Consider the following 18,832-nt stretch of genomic DNA (forward strand, 5'->3'; position numbering starts at 1 on the left):
TTAGTAGCGTGCCTCTGCTCCGCAAAGCCAACGCGAGAGGAGATCACTGGCCCGGACCGTTTAGGAAGGCAACCACGAAGGCACCTGGGCAAGAGAGTGCACTTGGAAATGGAGGGGTAAACCCACAGGAGACCTGGGAGAACGCAACGCCCCCGCCTCCCGGCCAGCGGCCCCGAGCTGGCACTTGTACAATGTGCGCCCAGGGCGCGGAGTTCCGCCTTTGGGGGCGTGGCCTCGAGCTGCCCCGCCCAGAAGGGGGACGGGCCCTGCTCCGGGCCCCGCCCAGCCCCTCTCTGCCGGAAACCGAGGGCGCCGCACCCACATTGCGCAGCGCAGCACCGGTCTGCAACAGCCTTGCGAAGGTGATCCGGGTGAGTGAGCGCATCTGCGGGCGGCGAGGAGGACCCCCGACCCCGGCCCTGAGGGGGAGGGGAAGAGGGGCTTCAGCTCCCGCTCTGGGCACTGCCCATCTCCTCTGCAGCCCGGGGCTGAGTGGGGATTCGCTTCTTCTCTCGCCCACTCCTTATCAGTACCTTGGGGCTCTCTGCGTTTCCATCCCCTTTGCCCTCGACCTGCCCAGTCTCCTCTCCCTGCTGCAGTGGGTTTGGAGTGTCTAAGAGGCCAGTCGTGCTGGCTGTAACGCCACTCAAGGTCAACCCTTCCTCGGTTCCCTGCTTTCCTCTCCTCGTGTCCACGGCCTGTGCATTCCGGGGCTCCCTCCCCCTGCCTTGCAGAGCCCACCTGACCTTGCCAGCCGCAGCTCCGGTGCAGAGCCAGGGCGAGCCGGGCGCTGCAGGCCTGATCCCTAACTCAGAAGTGGCCCGAAGCGCTGCGTCTGCGGCCAGATGTGGACGTGTGTCTGGGGTCCTCGCGGGGAAGAGCCTGCAGGGAATTGTGTTTGTTTTCCTCCTGCCTCGCAGAGACGTTTGTTCATTTGCATTGGGACCTGTACGTGGGTCATTTCCCACCACCACCACCACCCCCCCCTTAGAGCAGGACGCTCCTGGGGGCGTGAGGAGGAGTGACAAGGGAAGGGGGCATCTGCATTTCAGGTTCCATTTGGATTTCGGTGGGGCAGCTGCAGGGCGGTGGTCGGGACGCGGGACTCGTCCATGAGTCATTCCCCGAAGTTGTGGCTTCTGATACTTTCCCCGGGAGTCGTGACTTTACAAGCTACATGGCAGCCGAGGGGTAACGCAGAGAGTGGGGAAGGAGGTGACAGAAGGGGAGCTGGGGGCGCGTGGGTAGGAGGGACCTCAGAGGAAGGGGTGGGGACTTGAGTCCCTCCAGTGCGGAAAAAGGGAGCGTCCCCGCGGGGCAGGGCCTTGCTGGGGGCCTAGGTGTGGCCCCGCGGAGTTGCTGCAGACTTTAGATCCCTCCAGGGTGGGAGCTGGGGCCAGGGTTTCTCCGGGGAAGTGTGTGAATCACCTGGCGTCTGTAGACCGCAAGGAAGCAGTTACAGGCGTGGTGTGCTTGAGTGAAGCCTGTAATGAGAGCATATCTGAGTCAGGGGATCTGGAGTGTTTCTTCTCAAATCCAAACAATCATTTCACCCCGGGGAAGACATTCTGTTAGGCTCCCCTCCTGACACAATGTTACAGGAATAGAAAGCTCTGTCAAGTGATTTTTTTCTTTGAACCAATGTTACTATATATAAAACGACGGCGATACTGTGGCCAGCTATAGAAACTGCACTCCAGGGGGTTCCTTAGATGAAGAAACAAACCTGGAGGAGAGTAGTCTTGCCCCTCACCTAGACTTTCTCCTGCTGGCCCAGCCATCTAAGGAGACAGGATCTTGAAAGGGAAAGTGTGCGCCTCAGGGTTGGCACAGTGAACATACTGAGGAAAGAAGGGCTGCTTCCGTTGTCCAGGGGAATGCTACTGTCCAATCCGTCTGCCGGAAGTGATTCAGAGGCAGGCATTTGGTGCAGTGGTTAGGATGCTGCTTAGAACCACTGTGTCCCGTAGTGATGGGCCTGGGTTCAAGTTCTGGTCCACTTCTGGTTCTAATTTCTTGCTAATTAATGTGCACCCTGGGAGGCAGCAGGTGATGGCTCAAGTGCTTGAGTCCCTGAAACCCACATGGGAGACCCAGATGGAGTTCCACTTATCTGGCTCCAGCCAGGTGAGCCCTAACTGTCGTAGACATTTAGCGAGTACACTAGCAAATGGGAAATAAAAAAATTTTTAAAAGATAATTTAGTGCCTTCTGCATATCTAGCTGTATTTAAACATAATTTCCAATACTTAAATATTCTAAATCTGTACTTAGAACACCATTGCTGGCCATAATTGACTAAGAACCATTTTAAAGCAGTATTTCTTTAGAATATACTGTTACTGGTTTTGCAACTGCATGCATTAATTCTACTAATGAGTATACCACTCTCTTGAATGAAAACTTCATAGTTACCATCAGATAGATTCTTGCTGTGTAAAGCCAAATCCCTTATTGTGTGTACCTATCTGTGGGAGGAAAAGCAATAATGCTGCATCTAACAAACACATTTTCTAATACCTTTAAGGATTTCAGTATTTAGAATTAGTATCCCACTGCTCTCTGCTTTCTTTCTAGAGTTGACTTGTTCATTAACCAAAATTTGGGTTCAAAGACTTCGGTGCTTTAGTTCACTCTCTAAAAAATAATTAATTAATTTTAAAAAGTGATATTTTACTTGTTCATCTTAAGAAATGAGACTAGTTGCCCCCCCCCCCAAACCAGAGTTTTGTCCTAAGTGCAGACAGTCATGGAAGAATCAAACTTCATGTTTCAGGTAAGCGTCTGCAGCCAGGCTGTCCCTTCCTTGGAGGAAGCTGGTACCCTGCTGGGGATCCAGCTGCTGTTAAGGATTAGCTATCATCTGCCCACATTGCAATGGAAATCCAAGTCATGTCAATGTGACTCCTTCAAGATGTCCTTTTCTCTTCTGGAGGTTATAGCTTAGCTTCTCTATAACTCTAGGCTCCTCTGTAAGATCAGCTTAAGACACAGAAAGTGAGAATCAAGGTGTAATGACAAGGTGCCAGCTTCTCTTGCTTTCTCACAAATCAGTTTGCCTGAAAGATTGGAGGAGGCAGGTTTTCTTTCCTGAAATCTCTACTTCTAGTGTCATACTGCAGTGCTGGCACTCATTCAAATAAAATACTGTGTTTTGGATCTTTCCCAAGATTTTCATTCCATCCAATTAGAAACATCTTAGGCTTTAAGCTGCCACAGGCTTGGAGTTAATTATTAGCTCTTTCTTTTCTTGTTAATACATTTTATGCTCAAGAGAGGGTTTAGGGAACTGGAAATGTCTCCAAAGAGCTCAGATGTTGTCAGACTTGCTCTTCAACCTCTTTAAGAGGCAGTGTAGCCAAGGGCTGGGAACACAGACTGGAGCCAGACTGCCTGGAGGTGTGAGAATCCAGGCTTGGCTCTGTGACAGCTGTGTGACCTTGGGCAGAGTCCTTAACTTCTCTGATGCTCAGCTTGAGCTAATGACATCAAGCGGATGCTATGAGGATTTAAGTGAGTTCACAGTGAAGAAGGTTTGACCCATGTGAAATGATATGCATACTACTAATAACGAGTGTTAATAATGTGCCATCAATTTCTCCTGCCACCCTCCCTCCAATCTGTGTCGGTAGCCTTCAGACACATTGCACTCCTTTCTCCGCCTTATATGAGAGGACTTCAGAAAGTCTGTGGAAAGTGGAAAGAAAATAAAAGTTTATTTGGTGCAACTTTTGAACCCATGCAATTTTTTTATGATGTGCATTTTCCATTAACTTTTTGAAGGCTCTGTGTACAAATCAAGTCCTTCCCTGTCCTGGCCTCTGTGCCTACACTTTTCCTTATTTGTGTTCTCTCTCATACATCTCTGCATCCTTTGGTTTCTTCGTCCCAAACTGTTTCCCTCCTGGTTTCTTCTCTCTCTCTCTCTCTTTCATGTTTATACATTTTCATCTACTTAAAAGGTAGAGTGACAGAGAATCATAGAGAGAGAGAGAAAGACAGAGATCTTCCATATGCAGGCTCACTCCCCCAGGCACAGATTGAAGCTGGGAGTTAGGAACTCCCTATGAGTCTCCCACATGGGTGACAGGTGCCACACTGCTTGAGCCACTGCCTTCCAGGATGTGCATTAGCAGTAAGCTGGATTGGAAGTGGAGTGGGCAGGACTCCTATTGGCACTCCTGTATGGGATGAGGTCGTCTCAAGGAGCAGCTTAACCCTCCTCTGTGATGCCAGCCCCTCCCTTCTATTTTATAATCCTCCTGTTGTATATCTCTCTCTTTATTTAAGATCTATTTATTTATTTGAAAAGCAGAGATACAGAGAGATGGAGAGACAGATAGATCTTCCACCCTCTGGTTCACTCCCCAGCTGGCCTCAATGGCCAGGGCTGATCCATACTGAAGCCAGGAACCTGGAGTTCCATCCAGGCCTCCCCCGTGGGTGGCTAGAACCCAGTACTTGGGCCATTTTCCACTGGTTTCCTAGGCACACCAGCAGGGAGCTAGATCAGAAGTAGAGCATGGGGCTGGCACTGTGGCATAGCGGGTAAAGCCACCGTCTGCAGTGCCAGCATCCCATATGAGTCCCGGCTGCCCCACTTCGGATCCAGCTCTCTGTTATAGCCTGGGAAAGCAGCAAAAGATGGCCCAAGTCCTTGGGCCCCTGCACCCTTGTGGGAGACCTGGAAGAAGCTCCTGGCTCCTAGTTTAGGATCAACTCAGCTTTGGCTGTTGCAGCCATCTGGATAGTGAATCAGCAGATGGAAGACCTCTCTCTCTTTCTGTGTGTGTGTGTAACTCTGACTTTCAAATAAATAAATAAATCTTAAAAAAAAAAAAAAAAAAGGAAAGAAAAGAAAAGAAGTGGAGCAGCCAGGACACTAACTGGTGTCTATATGGGATGTCAGCGTGGCGGGCCTACCCACTGTAGCACAGAGCCAGCCCCCTGCTGTTGCTCACACACACACTGGACTCTGACCTCCCTTCTCAGTCTTGATGATTGTCACAGCTATACCTCACATAGGCGGCATGGAGTACAGGGTGAGTAAGGGAAGTAACCATCCTGAGAAAACCCTGAAGTTGGTGGCTGTAACAGCAAGCTTTCCTTTTAGGTTAAATGATTGTGTCCCACATCACATTTATCAAATCAGCTTCATTTAATGAACCATTGCTTGGTTCCCTTCTGTGTCCCAGGGCGTCTCCCTCTTGTCCCTGCTGCCCTCCAAGATTACTTCCTTGAGACCACTGGAAACATCCTGTGGGCTGTCCCTGGGATCACGTCTCCTGAGAGGCTCAGCTCCAGATGGTCTCACAGGGCCCAGGGCTTCTAGGTCAGGAGTCAGGGAACTCTCACCCTTAGAGCCTTGTGCATGGAGAATCTCTTGGGAAACTGTGTTGTCACACCAGCAAATCCCTGGGATTGATTTCCTCTCTCATTACAAAACTGGTATTCTCAAATTCCTCAAGAGCAGAATCACCAGTTTTTCCCAGAGGAGAGTCAGCTCCATTCAGGCGTGTGTGCTTAGTGCCTTCTCATTCAGAAGACAAACTCCAGAGGAGAGAGCAGATCATTTGCTGACCTGGCCTTAATGGAGTTTGTACTAGGGCATGCTTTGGCCCACATAACCAAGAACCATTCACTTGGACCTGAGCATCATGCTGACCCATCCCTCCCCCACTTCCAGCCAGCTCCTGTGTTGCACAATTGTTTGCAGTACTGACAAGTCACTGCAGTGTTGGCCATTCTTTTCCTCTCCCATTATGGAAGCAGGGAACTACTTTCGTGGTGCTGCTCTCCGGCTTCTTACATTTCTCCACTGGGCTTTACGAGGGTCCACTGCCCTGTCTAGAGATAATTGTCAGTCCTGTTCCTCTGTGGAAACAGCTACCAGGGAAGCTGTGAAGTCAGAGGTCTCTGACTAGACTCAGAGAAGTCCATATGTATGATCAGATCAACCATTTAAGTTGCCACCCTTACAGGTTACTCTCATTAAAATGTTAATTTCTGTTACATGAAATAGATGCCTTATATAAGGAAACTGGGGCTATTCACATAGGCAGCCAATTAAGGATTTTAATGAAATATTAGGGAGTGACTGCAAGTTGATCTGTGAATCTTTTATCATTGTGTCAAGTTCCTGTGTGCATTAAAGAAAATGCCAGCTGAGGAACTCCAGTGCAGTCTGGGGAGAACAAAATCACTAATGGCAGTTGGGTTACCATTGTTCAACATGGGTTCTTTTTTTTTAGAGATTGATTGATTGATTGATTGATTTGAAAGGCAGCATGACAGAGAGAGATAGAGCCATACAGAGAGAGGTCTTCCATCTCCTGGTTCATTCCTCAACTGGCCTCGACAGCCAGCACTGGGTTAGGCCAACGCCAGGACACTAGAACTCCATCCTGGTCTCCCATGTGGGTGGCAGAGACTCAAGTACTTGGGCCATCATCTACTGCTTTACCAGGTGTGTTAGCAGGGAGCTGGATTGGAAGCATAGTAGCTGGGACTCAAATCAGTGCTCCAAGATGGGATGCTGGTGTCACAGTAGCCTAACTGCCATGCCACAATGCCAATCCCTCAACATGGATTTATTTTTGTTTCTTTATTTAGGGGCAAAGAGAATTGAAAGGCAAAATCTTCTCTTGCTTAAAAATCTGTCAATTGGTTAAAGATAGGGTGATGTAACTTCCTGGCTCAGAAGTGATAAATTATTGGGGGCAAGTGCCCGAATCCATGAAGCCTGTCTTCTGCCCCATTTGTGCAGTGCTAATTGTGCCCTGGAGAATTTCTTGGGCAACCAAAAGGGGGTTGGGTCAATAGTGGAAGCCAGCTTTACCCCAGGAGTAACTCAGGAAGTTTTCTGGGTACGCCTTGTTGTAACTGAAGGAACCCTGCCCCAGTGAGATAAGGCAAGTGGTGGCCAGCACAGGAATTGGAGGAAGGGATGGCCTAAGCTCTAGAGCTAGAACAACCATGTTCCCAGCAGAATCTGACAGTACAATGCCTAGAAGAGAGTGCTTTAGCCAGAGGTCGTAATAAAACCCCGTACTGCTAATGGAGCACATTTTCCAGGGATTAGACCAAAACTACCCCAGTCTCATCACTGTGGAAGTAAGACCTTGCAATGGTGCCTGCAGCTGTCTTAAAACCTCCAGGTGCCCACAGACTCTGGCTGCACTCTGAGGTGCTACCCAGAGTGCTGATTCACCCACCCATAGACCTTGAGGCACTCCTAGTTATTCTCCTGATCTCCCTCTAGAGACCCACAACACCTGCCCCCAAATCCCATTCCCCACCTGCTTCAAAATATTGTCCCTAGTTTTCTCCCTCAACCTAATATGTCCTCAGATAAATCATGTTTGGCAATTCATAACTACTTTGATTAATTTTGTTTTTAAATGTCTATTTTCATCTACTTGAAAGAGAGGGAGACAAAAGAGAGAGGGAGGGAGAGAGAGAGAGACAGAGACAGAGAGAGAGAAAGCACTTCCATCTACTGGTTCATTCTCCCAATGGCCACAACACCAAAGCCGGAAGCCCAGAACTCTATCTGAATCTCTCACATGAATGGCAGGGTGCAAGCCCAATAGCTATTATGTTCAGTCCCCCAAGATGTATTAGCAGGAAGCCAGGTAGCTGGGACTCAAACCCAGCTACTCCAATATGGAATATGTGTATCCCAAACAGTGGTATAACCCACTGTACCACAACACACACTGTATTGTTTAGTAAATTTTTGAAAGTTACAAGTGTTGCTAGAAATAATTAGGTCTACCACTACCTTGTATTTAATAGTGGAGTACTGACTGTTTCCCCCTCTAAGATGGGGGATGGAGCGAGGAGACAATTTTCTCCCATTCATAGCCACAAGTGTCATTTTGTCTTGGTGATCTGCGATCTCCCAGTGTCCTTGAGGTCCCCAAGGAGCCTGTGTTATCTCCAAGGACATGTCAGTTCAACATCGTATTGGTTCCTGCCAGGCCCATCCATCAAGGTAGCCTTTTGCTTGAGGTCATGGTGCTGAGTGTTCAGATTTGAGGTCTGCTAGGTCCATGGCATTGGCCATGCATAAGGAGCATCCCTCCTGAAGCAGGAAAGCCTTAATCCATGACTCATTGATGAAGGGGGCAGTCTCACCTGGTGAGTGACAGTGACCATGAAAAGAGGCCTGGGACCCAGTGTCTGACACAGGTTAGGCTCACAAAGCAAAGTCAGGAGAAACTGAGCTGTGTTACCTTTTTGTTTTGTTTTGAGTGCTCTATTAAAACTGAGAGAAGAAGCAGCTTTTCTGGCAGGTACCCACTGAGTGTGTCATTGTGAATGGCTTAGCTGCAACTTGTTCTGCAAAACAACTCCCGGCTTCATCAGCCCCACCTGTCCTTGGAGATAGCACAGGGGGAGGCGCTGGACCACGGATCACCAAGACAAGACATATAGTCTGTGGTTCTGAACTGGAGAAAATCATCTCCTGCAACTCTCCTCTTTTTGTCTGAAGGAGTGGTTCTTTTTTTTTTTTTTTTAAGATTTTATTTATTTATTTGATAGGCAGAGTTACAGACAGAGAGAGGAAGAGAGAGAGAAAGTTCTTCTGTCCACTGGTTCACTCCCCAAATGGCTGCAATGGCCAGAGCTAAGCCCATCCAAAGCCAGGAGCCAGAAGCTTCTTCTGGGTCTCCTATGTGGGTGCAAGAACCCAAGGACTCAGGCCATCTTCTACTGCTTTCCCAGGCCATAGCAGGAAGCTGAATCAGAAGAGAAGCAGCCAGAACTAACCAGCAACCATAAGGGATTACAGAGAGGCAGAGAGAGACAGAGAGGTCTTCCACTCACTGGTTCACTCCCCAAGTGGCTGCAGTGGATGGAGCTGTGCTGATCTGAAGCCAGGATCCAGGAGCCTCTTCCAGGTCTCCCACAAGGGTACAGGGGCCCAAGGACATGGGCCATCTTCTGCTGCTTTCCCAGGCCATAGCAGAGAGCTGGATCAGAAGTAGAGCAGCCAGGACTCGAACCGGTGCCCATTTGGGATGCCAGCACTACAGGTGATGGCTTCACCCATTATGCCACAGCGCCTGCCCTGTAAGTAGGAGTTTTATATCTCGTATTCTCTGTCCTCAGAAAGCATTCAGCCCATCAGCAGACAAAGATATTTTCCCTGACCCATGTTAAAGTACGTGTTTTGATAGCTAACTGGTCAGTGAGAAAGGTGGCAGCATTTAGAGGCTGAACCTCTGCTGTGTATCTAGCACTACGTAGAAGACAAAGTCCAGAGTGAAGTCCCCATCTTCAAGAGCCTTATCTTGGGGCCGGCTTTGTTGCATAGCATGTTAAGCCTCCTCCAATGATAACAGCATCCCATATGGGCACCAGTTGGTGTCCTGGCTGCTCTACTTCTGATCTAGCCCCCTGCCGATGTGCCTGGGAAAGCAGAGGAGGATGGCCCAAGTGGTTGGGCCCATGTACCCACGTGGGAGGCCTGAAAGAAGCTCCTGGCCCAGCCACTTCATTTGGGGAGTGAATCAGCAAATGGAAGATTCTCATTCTCTCTCTCTCTCTCTCTCTCTCTCCTCTGTCTCTGTCTCTGTCTCTGTCTCTCTCTCTCTCTCTCTCTCTCTCTCTTTCTCTCCCTCCCTGTCTCTCTGTAACTCTGCCTTTCAAATATAAAAAATAAACCTTAAAAAAAAACAAGACCCTTATCTTGTGTCCATAAAAGGGTTGCCTCGGACACAGAGTAGGCAGTTAATCAACAAATGGTGATGTGTGGTTCTAATGAGCTCTCACTGAGAGAGGTAATATGTCAGTTATCAGTTCCTTGGACCTGTTGCTGGAAGCTATCTGCTAGCCCTGGTGCTGGCACAGCCCAGGGTGTGGCTGTGGCTGCTGGGGTGGAGCCACTGAATGGAGCTGCCTTCCCTGCCCAGGGCACACCCTATACACCCAAAGGTCACTCTCTAAAAGCTGGGAACAGCCATCTCTTTGCCCTGGAGTCATCAAAGAGAGTTTAAGACTTTGCAGTTGTTGAAGTGGTTTTTTTGTTTTTTGTTTTTTTTTTTTTTATATATATTTGATTGAATTAAAGGCGAGCCTTAACCAGTTTTGCTCTCTATTGGATTTGTGTTTTCAGCAGCGGTGATGACAGAGCTTGTCTGTGGCTCAGTTCTTCTTTCATGAATAGTCAATACATCCAGTTTCTCCCGTGGTGTCAGTAGGTTATTTGAGGGAAGAAAGGGACACTTAGGATGGTTCGGTGCATGCTGTATACCAAGCGTTATGCTACGTGGCAAACTTTGTCACAGATGGGTGGGTGTGGGAGGATGAAGTTCATTCCTGAAAGCTACCTGGAGTTGCACCTTACAGCATTTATGCCACAAGCATCTTGAGCACCCACGCTGTCCTCAGTATGGCAGGTGCCAGGCAGACCTGGCTCCTCCCTCATGGGAGCCTAGCAGCTGATTCAGTGGGCTGCTCCGTTTTAAGTACAGGTTATGACATACAAAGCACGGCTCTTCAGTTGGTAGGCGTGCCCAGTGTGAGGGAGGGCTGGTCCAGGCTTCTCACTTGTAGGTTTTGCACCTGCACCTATACAGGGGAGTCCACAGTCCCTGCAGGGAGAGCCTCAGGGCAAGTGGTGCATTCAGGTTCTGCTTCCCACATTCAGGTACCAGAAAACTCATCACTAGAGCAAAGTACAAGGCAAGCAACTTTCAGCAGGTGCCAGTGCCTCTGGGTTGAAGCCCTCGCCTCTGTGGATGCTTTACAAGAGGAACTTGACAGCAAATATTCATGTCTACTTGTAGATTGCAGCACAGTTACTTTCTGGCTGTTTTCTTGCCTGGACAGAGAGATACATGTACTCCAGAGGCACTTCTCTGTCTTGCCACCTGGCCACCTCGGGTCCTTGCAGATCGCAAGAGCACAGGTCAGCAACCTGTGCCCCCAGATGCTGATGTTTTGCCTGGGCCAGCCAGAGTATTCTGGGGAAGAATTGTAAAGCCTGCTCTGGTCTTAGATCTGCCCCCATGTAACCAAGTCCCCATTTCCTTTGCTGTAAAAGTAGTGACAGTAGGATTTGTGTAATGATTAAACCTGAGCTGACACATGCTGCACCAACACTAGGTGGTGCCTGGCTGCCGGGGAGCCCAACCTCCATCCAAAGGGGAGGGTCTGGCCGCAGACTTGATTTGCAAAGTTTGGCCCAAATTAAATACACTTAACTGGACTGTCCTCAAACAGCCAGCTGCTGACGGTCAGAGACAGCTTGGTGTTAAATGGCCTGTTTGACCCAAATGTGTTGAACTTCAAGGATATGAGGCAGGCTGGAAGCCTCTGTCATTTTAAGTTATTTTCAAAGAGGTGTGCAGAGTTCACACTGTTTTTGTTGAACCACTCCTGTAACTTCTTCCCTGCACTGATTTTCTAAACTTGGGGAGAGAACAAGGGCAGGGAAGACTGGAGGACAGCCACAAGACATGGCAGGGAGGCCTTGCATGCTGAGTCATGGAGACAGCCCTACCCAGGGCGTGTCCTGCTCAAAGCCCTGGGAGTGGGAAGGCTAATGAGAACTGTGGCACAGTGCCTAAGCCACCACTTGTGACACTCACATTCCACATCAGAGTACATGGGTTTGAGTCCTGGTTGCTCTGCATCTGATCCAGCTTCCTACTAAAGAGGAGAAGCAGCAGACAATGACCCAAGTGCTTATGTCTCTACCATCTACATGGGAGACCCAGGTGAAGTCCCAGGCTCCTGACTTCAGCCTGGCCTAGCCCTGGATGCTGCAGGCATTTGGAGAGTTAACCAGAAGATGAATGATTTCTCTCTCCCCATCTCCCTCTCCCCTTCCCCCTCCCCCTCTCTCTCTCCCCCTCCCCCTCCCCCTCTCCCTTCCTCCCTCCCTCCCAAGTAGCTGAAAGTAAATCAACATTTTTGTTGTAAAGACAAAGAATTATTGTGAACCATGCTAGGGGAGGGGCAAGTTTGTAGGACATGGGATGCAAATGTTATTTTTCTGAGCTTGAAGAAGCTTAATTTTAAAGAACAGCCATTTGCTCACCCCATATTCCATGTTGAAAAAGATGAACTTGAACTCCAATGTCAATTCAGCTTAAATTTTCAAATGAAACTGAAGGGGCCATTGGAACCAAATGGATCTGAATTTGAGTCTCTGGTACTTTCTGTTTTAGATCTTGGGAGCATCACTTAACCTTGGGGCATTCTTTGGAAAGCAGGCATATAACAGTAAGTATCATGGGTGTGTTTGTAAGGAGGACTAGAAACGTTCAGGAACAAGAGAGACTGAAGCCAGCTGGTTATCCAGGATGGTTTGCATGTGGTGGGCCGTTGGCTGAAGGTCTCTTGATGCATCCCAGCTGTTCCTCTGTGGCCTGCCACGCTCTGACCCTTCTTCTCTCCAGTGACAAGCAGTCAGACAGATGGGAGGGCAGCCCTGACCAGGGGAGATTGTTAGGGCTCCCCCACCTGCCCAGCTTTGTTCTCTCTCTTGCCCAGTCTGTTTCTTTCCTTGTCTCCTCTGTTCCTGGCCCAGGACAATGGTTGTAACAGTCAAAATTGCTCAACACTGGAAAATGGGCTGGGATCGGCTTTTTCTCCATCTTTGTTATCAGAAACATTTTCAAACATATAGAAAAGTTCAAAGAATGCTACGTTGAATATCCTTATAGCTACCACCTGGATTTGACCATTAACATTTTGCTCTACTGGCTAGTGGCCTCATTTTTTGGGCTGGGGGCAGGGACATCTTTCAAAATAAGCTGCACACATCAGAACACTGCATGGGGCTAGTTTGAAATAATGATTTGATGGGCCGCAGGCTCCCCCAGAAGCTGGCCAAAGCTGTATATGTATCTTGGCAGTACCAAGGCTCAGGTGCCATGCCCTGCCTTCACAGCACCCAGCTGGGCCTTTCCTTGTGGGGGCTGCTGCAGCTGTACAGCCCTACCCCAGGATGGAAGGGAGGCCTCAAGGAGTCTGCCCTCACTGTGGGCCCTGCCAAAATGCAAGAACTTGGGATGGTTTTGTATCCTGTTTTTCTCTCTCCACCCCCCCTTTTCTTCTTCCCTCCTCCTCCCCATCTTTCTCCTCCTTCTCCTTTCTCTCTCTCCCTCTCTGTAATTTAACGTAACTTTTAGCATTTTACATTACATATTTTCTTAAAAAATTGTGATTTTCAGTGGCCCGTTCTATGGCAATGACTACTGCAGTGGTGTAGATAAACCTCCTAACTATGGCATTGATGTAAAGAACCCAGGCAAAAATGAGAACATATGATATGTGATTATATACTTTTCTGTGTATATATTGCACACTTGAATGATTTTCAAATCTTGTTACATGATATACAGCAGTGTCTCTAGTGACTTCTTAGAAACATGAGACTGACTCACACCTCCATGTGATCTGCGAGTATGCACCTGCTGGTAATAAGGCCTCATGATCCGTAAGGCCTCAGACCATGCAACACCCAGTGCCAGGCAGCATCCCCATGTGCTGTTCTTTCTCGTGCAGAGCCAACATGGCCGTCCTCTCTAAGGAATACGGTTTCGTGCTTCTGACGGGTGCTGCCAGCTTTGTAATGGTGCTTCACCTCGCCATCAACGTTAGCAAGGCTCGCAAGAAGTACAAAGTGGAGGTGAGTGAAACACAATCCGGGCTTTCATAGGCTTGGCTGGGGCCACAAGCTTACCCAAGAGCTTGTTCTCAATTGTGGGGGGAGAGACGGGGAGCAAATAGCAAGTAGCAGCAGTCTCAGCACTGCACCTGTTAGAAATCCTGCTCCTTTGTGGAAGGAAAGAGGTGAGAAATATGGGTGGCTGGGGGGCGGATGTGGTGGTTCATTTCCATTGCTCTTTACTTTGTGTCTTCTATGGAAAGACCAGGTATGCTGGAATTAGAACAGAAGCCTTTGGCTGGACCCATTTGCCAGGAAGAGTTATTTTGTGAAGAGGATTAAATAGCAACATTGTTTCTTCATGTGCCACTGTAAAATCATGTCTTAAAGTAATTTCTGCCTGTTGCTAGGAGAAAAGACGCTGGGCTTAGGGAGGAGGTCGATGACATACTGCCTTTAGTTCTAGCCGATTAAGAAGTGATAATTACTAAAGTTGTCCCTGGGTAGCAGTTTTCAAAGTCTATTTCCACTTATAATTAGACTCTCTCAGTAGAGCATCTTTTAAAGGTTTCCAATATATCTTTTTTTTCTTCTAATGGACACACCATTAAAATTCACACATGCTCAATTATCCATTCCCCCATCAAGGGGAAGGTCATGGGATTTGGTGACTCTGAGGAAGCAGTTACTCCCTTGGTGTCCCTGTAATGCTCCTGAAATCTCCCACAGATGTGTTTATCAGGGAGAAAACACCAAGTCTGCCACAGCTCTCCTCTGTCCCTTATGACACCCACAGAACAAGCGCGTAGACATTCATGTTGCTGGCTGTTTCATAGAAACAATTGACTCTGCTTCTGAGAATTGACATCCTTGTCTCTGTAAATATTTAGGCAGAAATCAAGTGATCATCTTCCAAGTGTATGACGGAAGATGCTTTGGGATATATTACTTTTAAGGTGAATTTTACATTTCAGCACAGAATGCTACTCCTGATCGTTTGACCAGTATCTGCTTTGTTTTTTAACAACAGTACCCCGTTATGTACAGCACGGACCCCGAAAATGGGCACCTCTTCAACTGCATTCAGCGAGCCCACCAGAACACGTGAGTGTCCCCCCTGCTGGGCCCCAGAGACATCTGCAGAGTGGGTGTGGTCAGCCCTCAGCACTTGTGTTTGCAGAAGCTAGCAGTGGCAACAAACTTGAGCACCTTGCAAAGAGTATCACTAAGCAACTCTGTGAGTGAACAGATTGAACACAGAGCAACATTAAGCGCTGTCGGGATGCTGGGCTTTCTGGAACATCTTTTCAAAACTGCCTTTCACGTTGTAGTGCCTTGCGTGGCATGTGCAGCATGTACTACTAAACCGATGGCTGAGCCCCGGGCTGGAGAGGCTTTGTGTTTTGTAAAGAAGCCCACACTGCCTCCCCAGTGCTTCCCTCTGCCGTTTGCTGCATGGGAGATCCTTTGACTCAGAGTCTTCTGAGTCACCTCTGACCCCATGCAGAGCAGAAGAGGGTGGACATCAGGGACCAGAGCTTCTCCCCGAGTCAAGGTTGATTTTGACTTTCAAGTTTCTGACTCGGTGCATAAGCATATAAGGGGTTCTTGCTTCTACTCAGAAACACTTCAGTGGGGCACTTTTTAAAATTTCTTTCTGGGGGCTGGCATTGTGGCATAGCAGGTTAAGCTGCCACCTGTGGCACCAGCATCCCATATGGGTGCGGGTTCATGTCCCGGCTGCTCCACTTCCAATCCAGCTCCTTGCTAATGCACCTGGGAATGCAGTGAAAGATGGCCCAAGTATTGGGCCCCTACCACCCACGTGGGATGAATGCTCCTGGCTCCTGGCTTCAGCCCGGCCCAACCCCAGTCATTGCAGCCATGTGGGAAGTGAACCAGCAGATGGAAGATTTTCTCTCTCTCTCTAACTGCCTTTCAAATAAATAAATCTTTTTAAAAAATAAAATTCCTTTATTTTCTAGGTTGGAAGTGTACCCTCCCTTCTTGTTTTTTCTGGCTGTTGGAGGTGTTTACCACCCAGTAAGTTTTTCCTAGGGGTGGGGTGAGTTAATCTATTGGAATTTAGTTCACTAAATTCCTGGTGGAGGTGGGGGGGGGGGGGTCAGGAAATGAACAGCTTCCAGGCACCCTGTCTATAAAAGGATGTCATTTAATTGTTTCTCACAAATTCCTAAAAGTAGGTGGCATTTCCCCCCCCACTCCACCCCCACTCCCCCCCCCCTTTATTTTATTTTATTTTTTTTACAAATAGAAAAAGCCTCTTGAATACTATTTAACTTTCCTAAGGCCACATAGCTGCAGAGTAAAGAATGAGACTGAACTCAGTCTCCAACAGGTTTATGACCTTCAGGGATTCCATGTACCACATTCGTTCATTCATGCAACAGGCGTTGGCGCACCCTCGAGGTTACAGCCATGAAGGAAATGGGCAAACGCACTTGCCTGCCTGGGGCTTCCTTGCTAGCTGGGGCCGCAAACAGCGGCAGAAGTAAATAATGTGTCTTGTTAGTGAGCTAGCGCACTGAGGAGAGGGAGTGTGGGGCAGGGCCATCTAAAGAGGGTGGGGAGGGGACAGTTATGCAAATCTCAAAGGAGGCAGAGCATGGGAGCTGTGTGTGTCCGTGTGTCCGAAGACCCCAGGCGCTGCACCTGTCTATGGACACCCTGCTTCGGCAGTTCAGTGAGCAGTGGGAAGGCCACGGAGGAGTGGGGTGGGAGGGCATAGCAGTGGCCTTGAAGGCCTCTCAGGATGGTGCTTGTGGACCATAGGCCTGGTCTGCACCTGAACGTCCCCATGAGGCTGATGAGCTGCTGTGTGGGTCTTGCCGTGGACAGAAAGTCTTCCCTTTCCAGGGGCGGGAGTCCTGCCCTTCACACCCCCACCTCTGAGCCCTTCATAACCCTTGGTGTGCACCTCTTGGCCTTGTGCTTCTGTCGCTAAGTTGCCACAAAGGCCTGGTCGATGATCTTGAAGGCTTATATTTTTTTCTAAGAAACATCAGCTGTGCTCATACCTCTCTTAGAGAGAAACGCTTCTTCCCAGGTCCCCCAGTGCTGCCCTGGCTGGTCTACAGAGCCGGGTCTCCCTAGGTTAGGCATCACGTGATGTCTGCCTCATCCTACTTCCCTGGATCCCCTTCCCCTGCCATGTTCTGAAAAACACTCTGAACTCTCGTTATTGTGTAACATTGCAGAAAGCAGCGGCCAGGCAGAGACCCCAGAGCTGCTAGAGACTTGGAAGATTGGAGTTTTTATTTTCAGTTGCTGCAACCAACTGAACCCAAAAGCAATTCAAACCAAAGCCTGAAGTAGCCACCTTATCACCATTACGAGATTGGAAAGCACTTGGGGAGAGCCACCTTCTCACACCCCCTCTTCTTGTCCCCCCGACCTCGCCCTGCCCCAGCTCCTTCTGACCAAACCCGAGGATTTTTTAAGCTCCCTAAGCTTTTGCTCATCTCAAGGGTTTGGGAAGGGAGACTTTGCCCTCCACGGCCGCACGCTCTGGGGCTCCCAGCACAATATGCTTTCCCAACTTGTTCTCCTGGAGCCATTCATGGAAGAATCACACATCTTTGATTTTCCTGGCTGAAACCCATAACTTAGCTCCACCTTAACTTTGGTGGGGAGTATTTTAGCAAACTGGTGAACTGACTAACCTTTGGGTAATGCATGCCGTCATCAAGCCCCAGTGTGCATAAAAGTTGTCCTGTTTGCTGAATGCAAATCCTAACACAGTGTTTTTCTTTTAGCGTATAGTCTCTGGCTTGGGCTGGGTCTGGATCGTTGGGCGAGTTCTTTACGCTTACGGCTATTACACAGGAGGTGAGTACCTGTTGACCTCTGCCAAGAAAATGAATTAAAAACTTAAATCGTTCACTGCTGTGTTCTTTTTTCTTGACGAGAGGGGAAGTAGCTTGATAATTCAGGTGAAAGCTCTAAGATTTTCTTTCTGCTAACTTTTGAAAAGTAACACAGTTTATTTGTAGTGAGTATTTTCTATGTGCCAAATGCTGTTCAGAGAACTTGGTTATCAACGTACCCCCGAGGGAAAGACATTTTTGGCCATACTTACTTTTTTGAGAAAGAAAGGAATCCTGGTACCCACAGAGGGTACAGAGAGAAGTTGCTGCTTTTATTACCCGGGAGCTAAGAGCCAGGCGCTGCTGCCACACCGAGGCACACTTCTGCGCATGCATGGTCTGACCCACGGACAGCTTTGAGCCCCAGGGCCCCTGCAGTGTGCCTCGGGGACATGTAAAACATTGCAGTTCTGCGGCATCCCTGGTAACCCTCTGCTCTGTCTTCTTTTCCAGACCCCAGCAAGCGGTACCGAGGAGGCGTGTCCTCCCTGGCCCTCTTCGGCTTGATGGGCACCACGGTATGCTCTGCTTTCCAGCATCTCGGCTGGATTAAGCCCAGGTTGGGCAGTGGGCCCAAGTCCTGCCATTAAAGAATTATAGGGGTGTAAAAAACTCATTCATTTTGAATGACTTACTTTTATTTCCAGTTACCATTTTTTTTTCTGAATGTAATAAAAACTTATCTGGCATCAGCCTCCTACCTAAACCTCCCGACTCTTTGCTACTCATTTCCTCTTCAATAAGTAGTCTGTTCCTGCGAGATGGAGGAGCCCCACCTCCCTGCCAACGGCTGCTTCCATGGTATGTGGAGCTGGGAAAAAGTCCGATTGTGGTAATATGTTCGTAGTCATGCCACAGAGAAAGCTTAGGCAAGTCTTTTAGCTCTAGGTAGGATATATTATCACTTGCTACAAATACATAGGATATTAGGATTTTTTTTTTTTTTTTTTTTTAGAAATCTTACTCCGTAGTGCTACTATTGCTTAAAAGCTAAAGCAAGGGCCTGCATTGTAACATAGCAGGTAAAGCCACTGCCTGCAGTGCCGTCATCCCATGTGGGTGCTGGTTTATGTCTCAGCTGCTCCACTCCCAATCCAGCTCTCTGCTATGGCCTGGAAAAGCAGAAGATGGCCCAGATCCTTGTGTCCCTGCACAGCGTGGGAGACCCGGAAGAAGCTCCTGGCTTCTGGTTTGGATTGGCCCAGCTCAGGCCCTTGTGGCCATTTGGGGAGTGAACCAGTGGATGGAAGACTTCTCTTTCTCTCTCTGCCTGCCTCCGAAATAAATAAATCTTTAAAACAAACAAAAAAATGAAAGC

The 18,832-nt window shown here is 48.6% G+C and overlaps 1 protein-coding gene across 2 annotated transcripts; it reads left to right on the plus strand.

The window, feature by feature from the left end:
- The first annotated feature begins 282 nt into the window (after positions 1-282).
- Positions 283-18,220, plus strand: MGST3 (microsomal glutathione S-transferase 3). 2 transcript variants are annotated; one of them, XM_062192663.1, is made up of 7 exons: positions 283-371; positions 12,183-12,237; positions 13,525-13,648; positions 14,658-14,731; positions 15,613-15,670; positions 17,404-17,476; positions 17,968-18,220. In XM_062192663.1, the coding sequence occupies exons 3-7, from the start codon at positions 13,532-13,534 to the stop codon at positions 18,102-18,104; spliced, it is 459 nt and encodes a 152-aa protein (XP_062048647.1). In that variant the 5' UTR covers positions 283-371; positions 12,183-12,237; positions 13,525-13,531; the 3' UTR covers positions 18,105-18,220. The 2 variants fall into 2 exon arrangements, with proteins under 2 accessions (XP_062048647.1, XP_062048648.1); XM_062192664.1 differs by lacking the exon at positions 12,183-12,237 and having other exon boundaries at positions 287-371.
- Positions 18,221-18,832: the final 612 nt, after the last annotated feature.

This window comes from Lepus europaeus, chromosome 5 (assembly GCF_033115175.1).
Source record: "Lepus europaeus isolate LE1 chromosome 5, mLepTim1.pri, whole genome shotgun sequence".
NCBI lineage: Eukaryota > Metazoa > Chordata > Mammalia > Lagomorpha > Leporidae > Lepus > Lepus europaeus.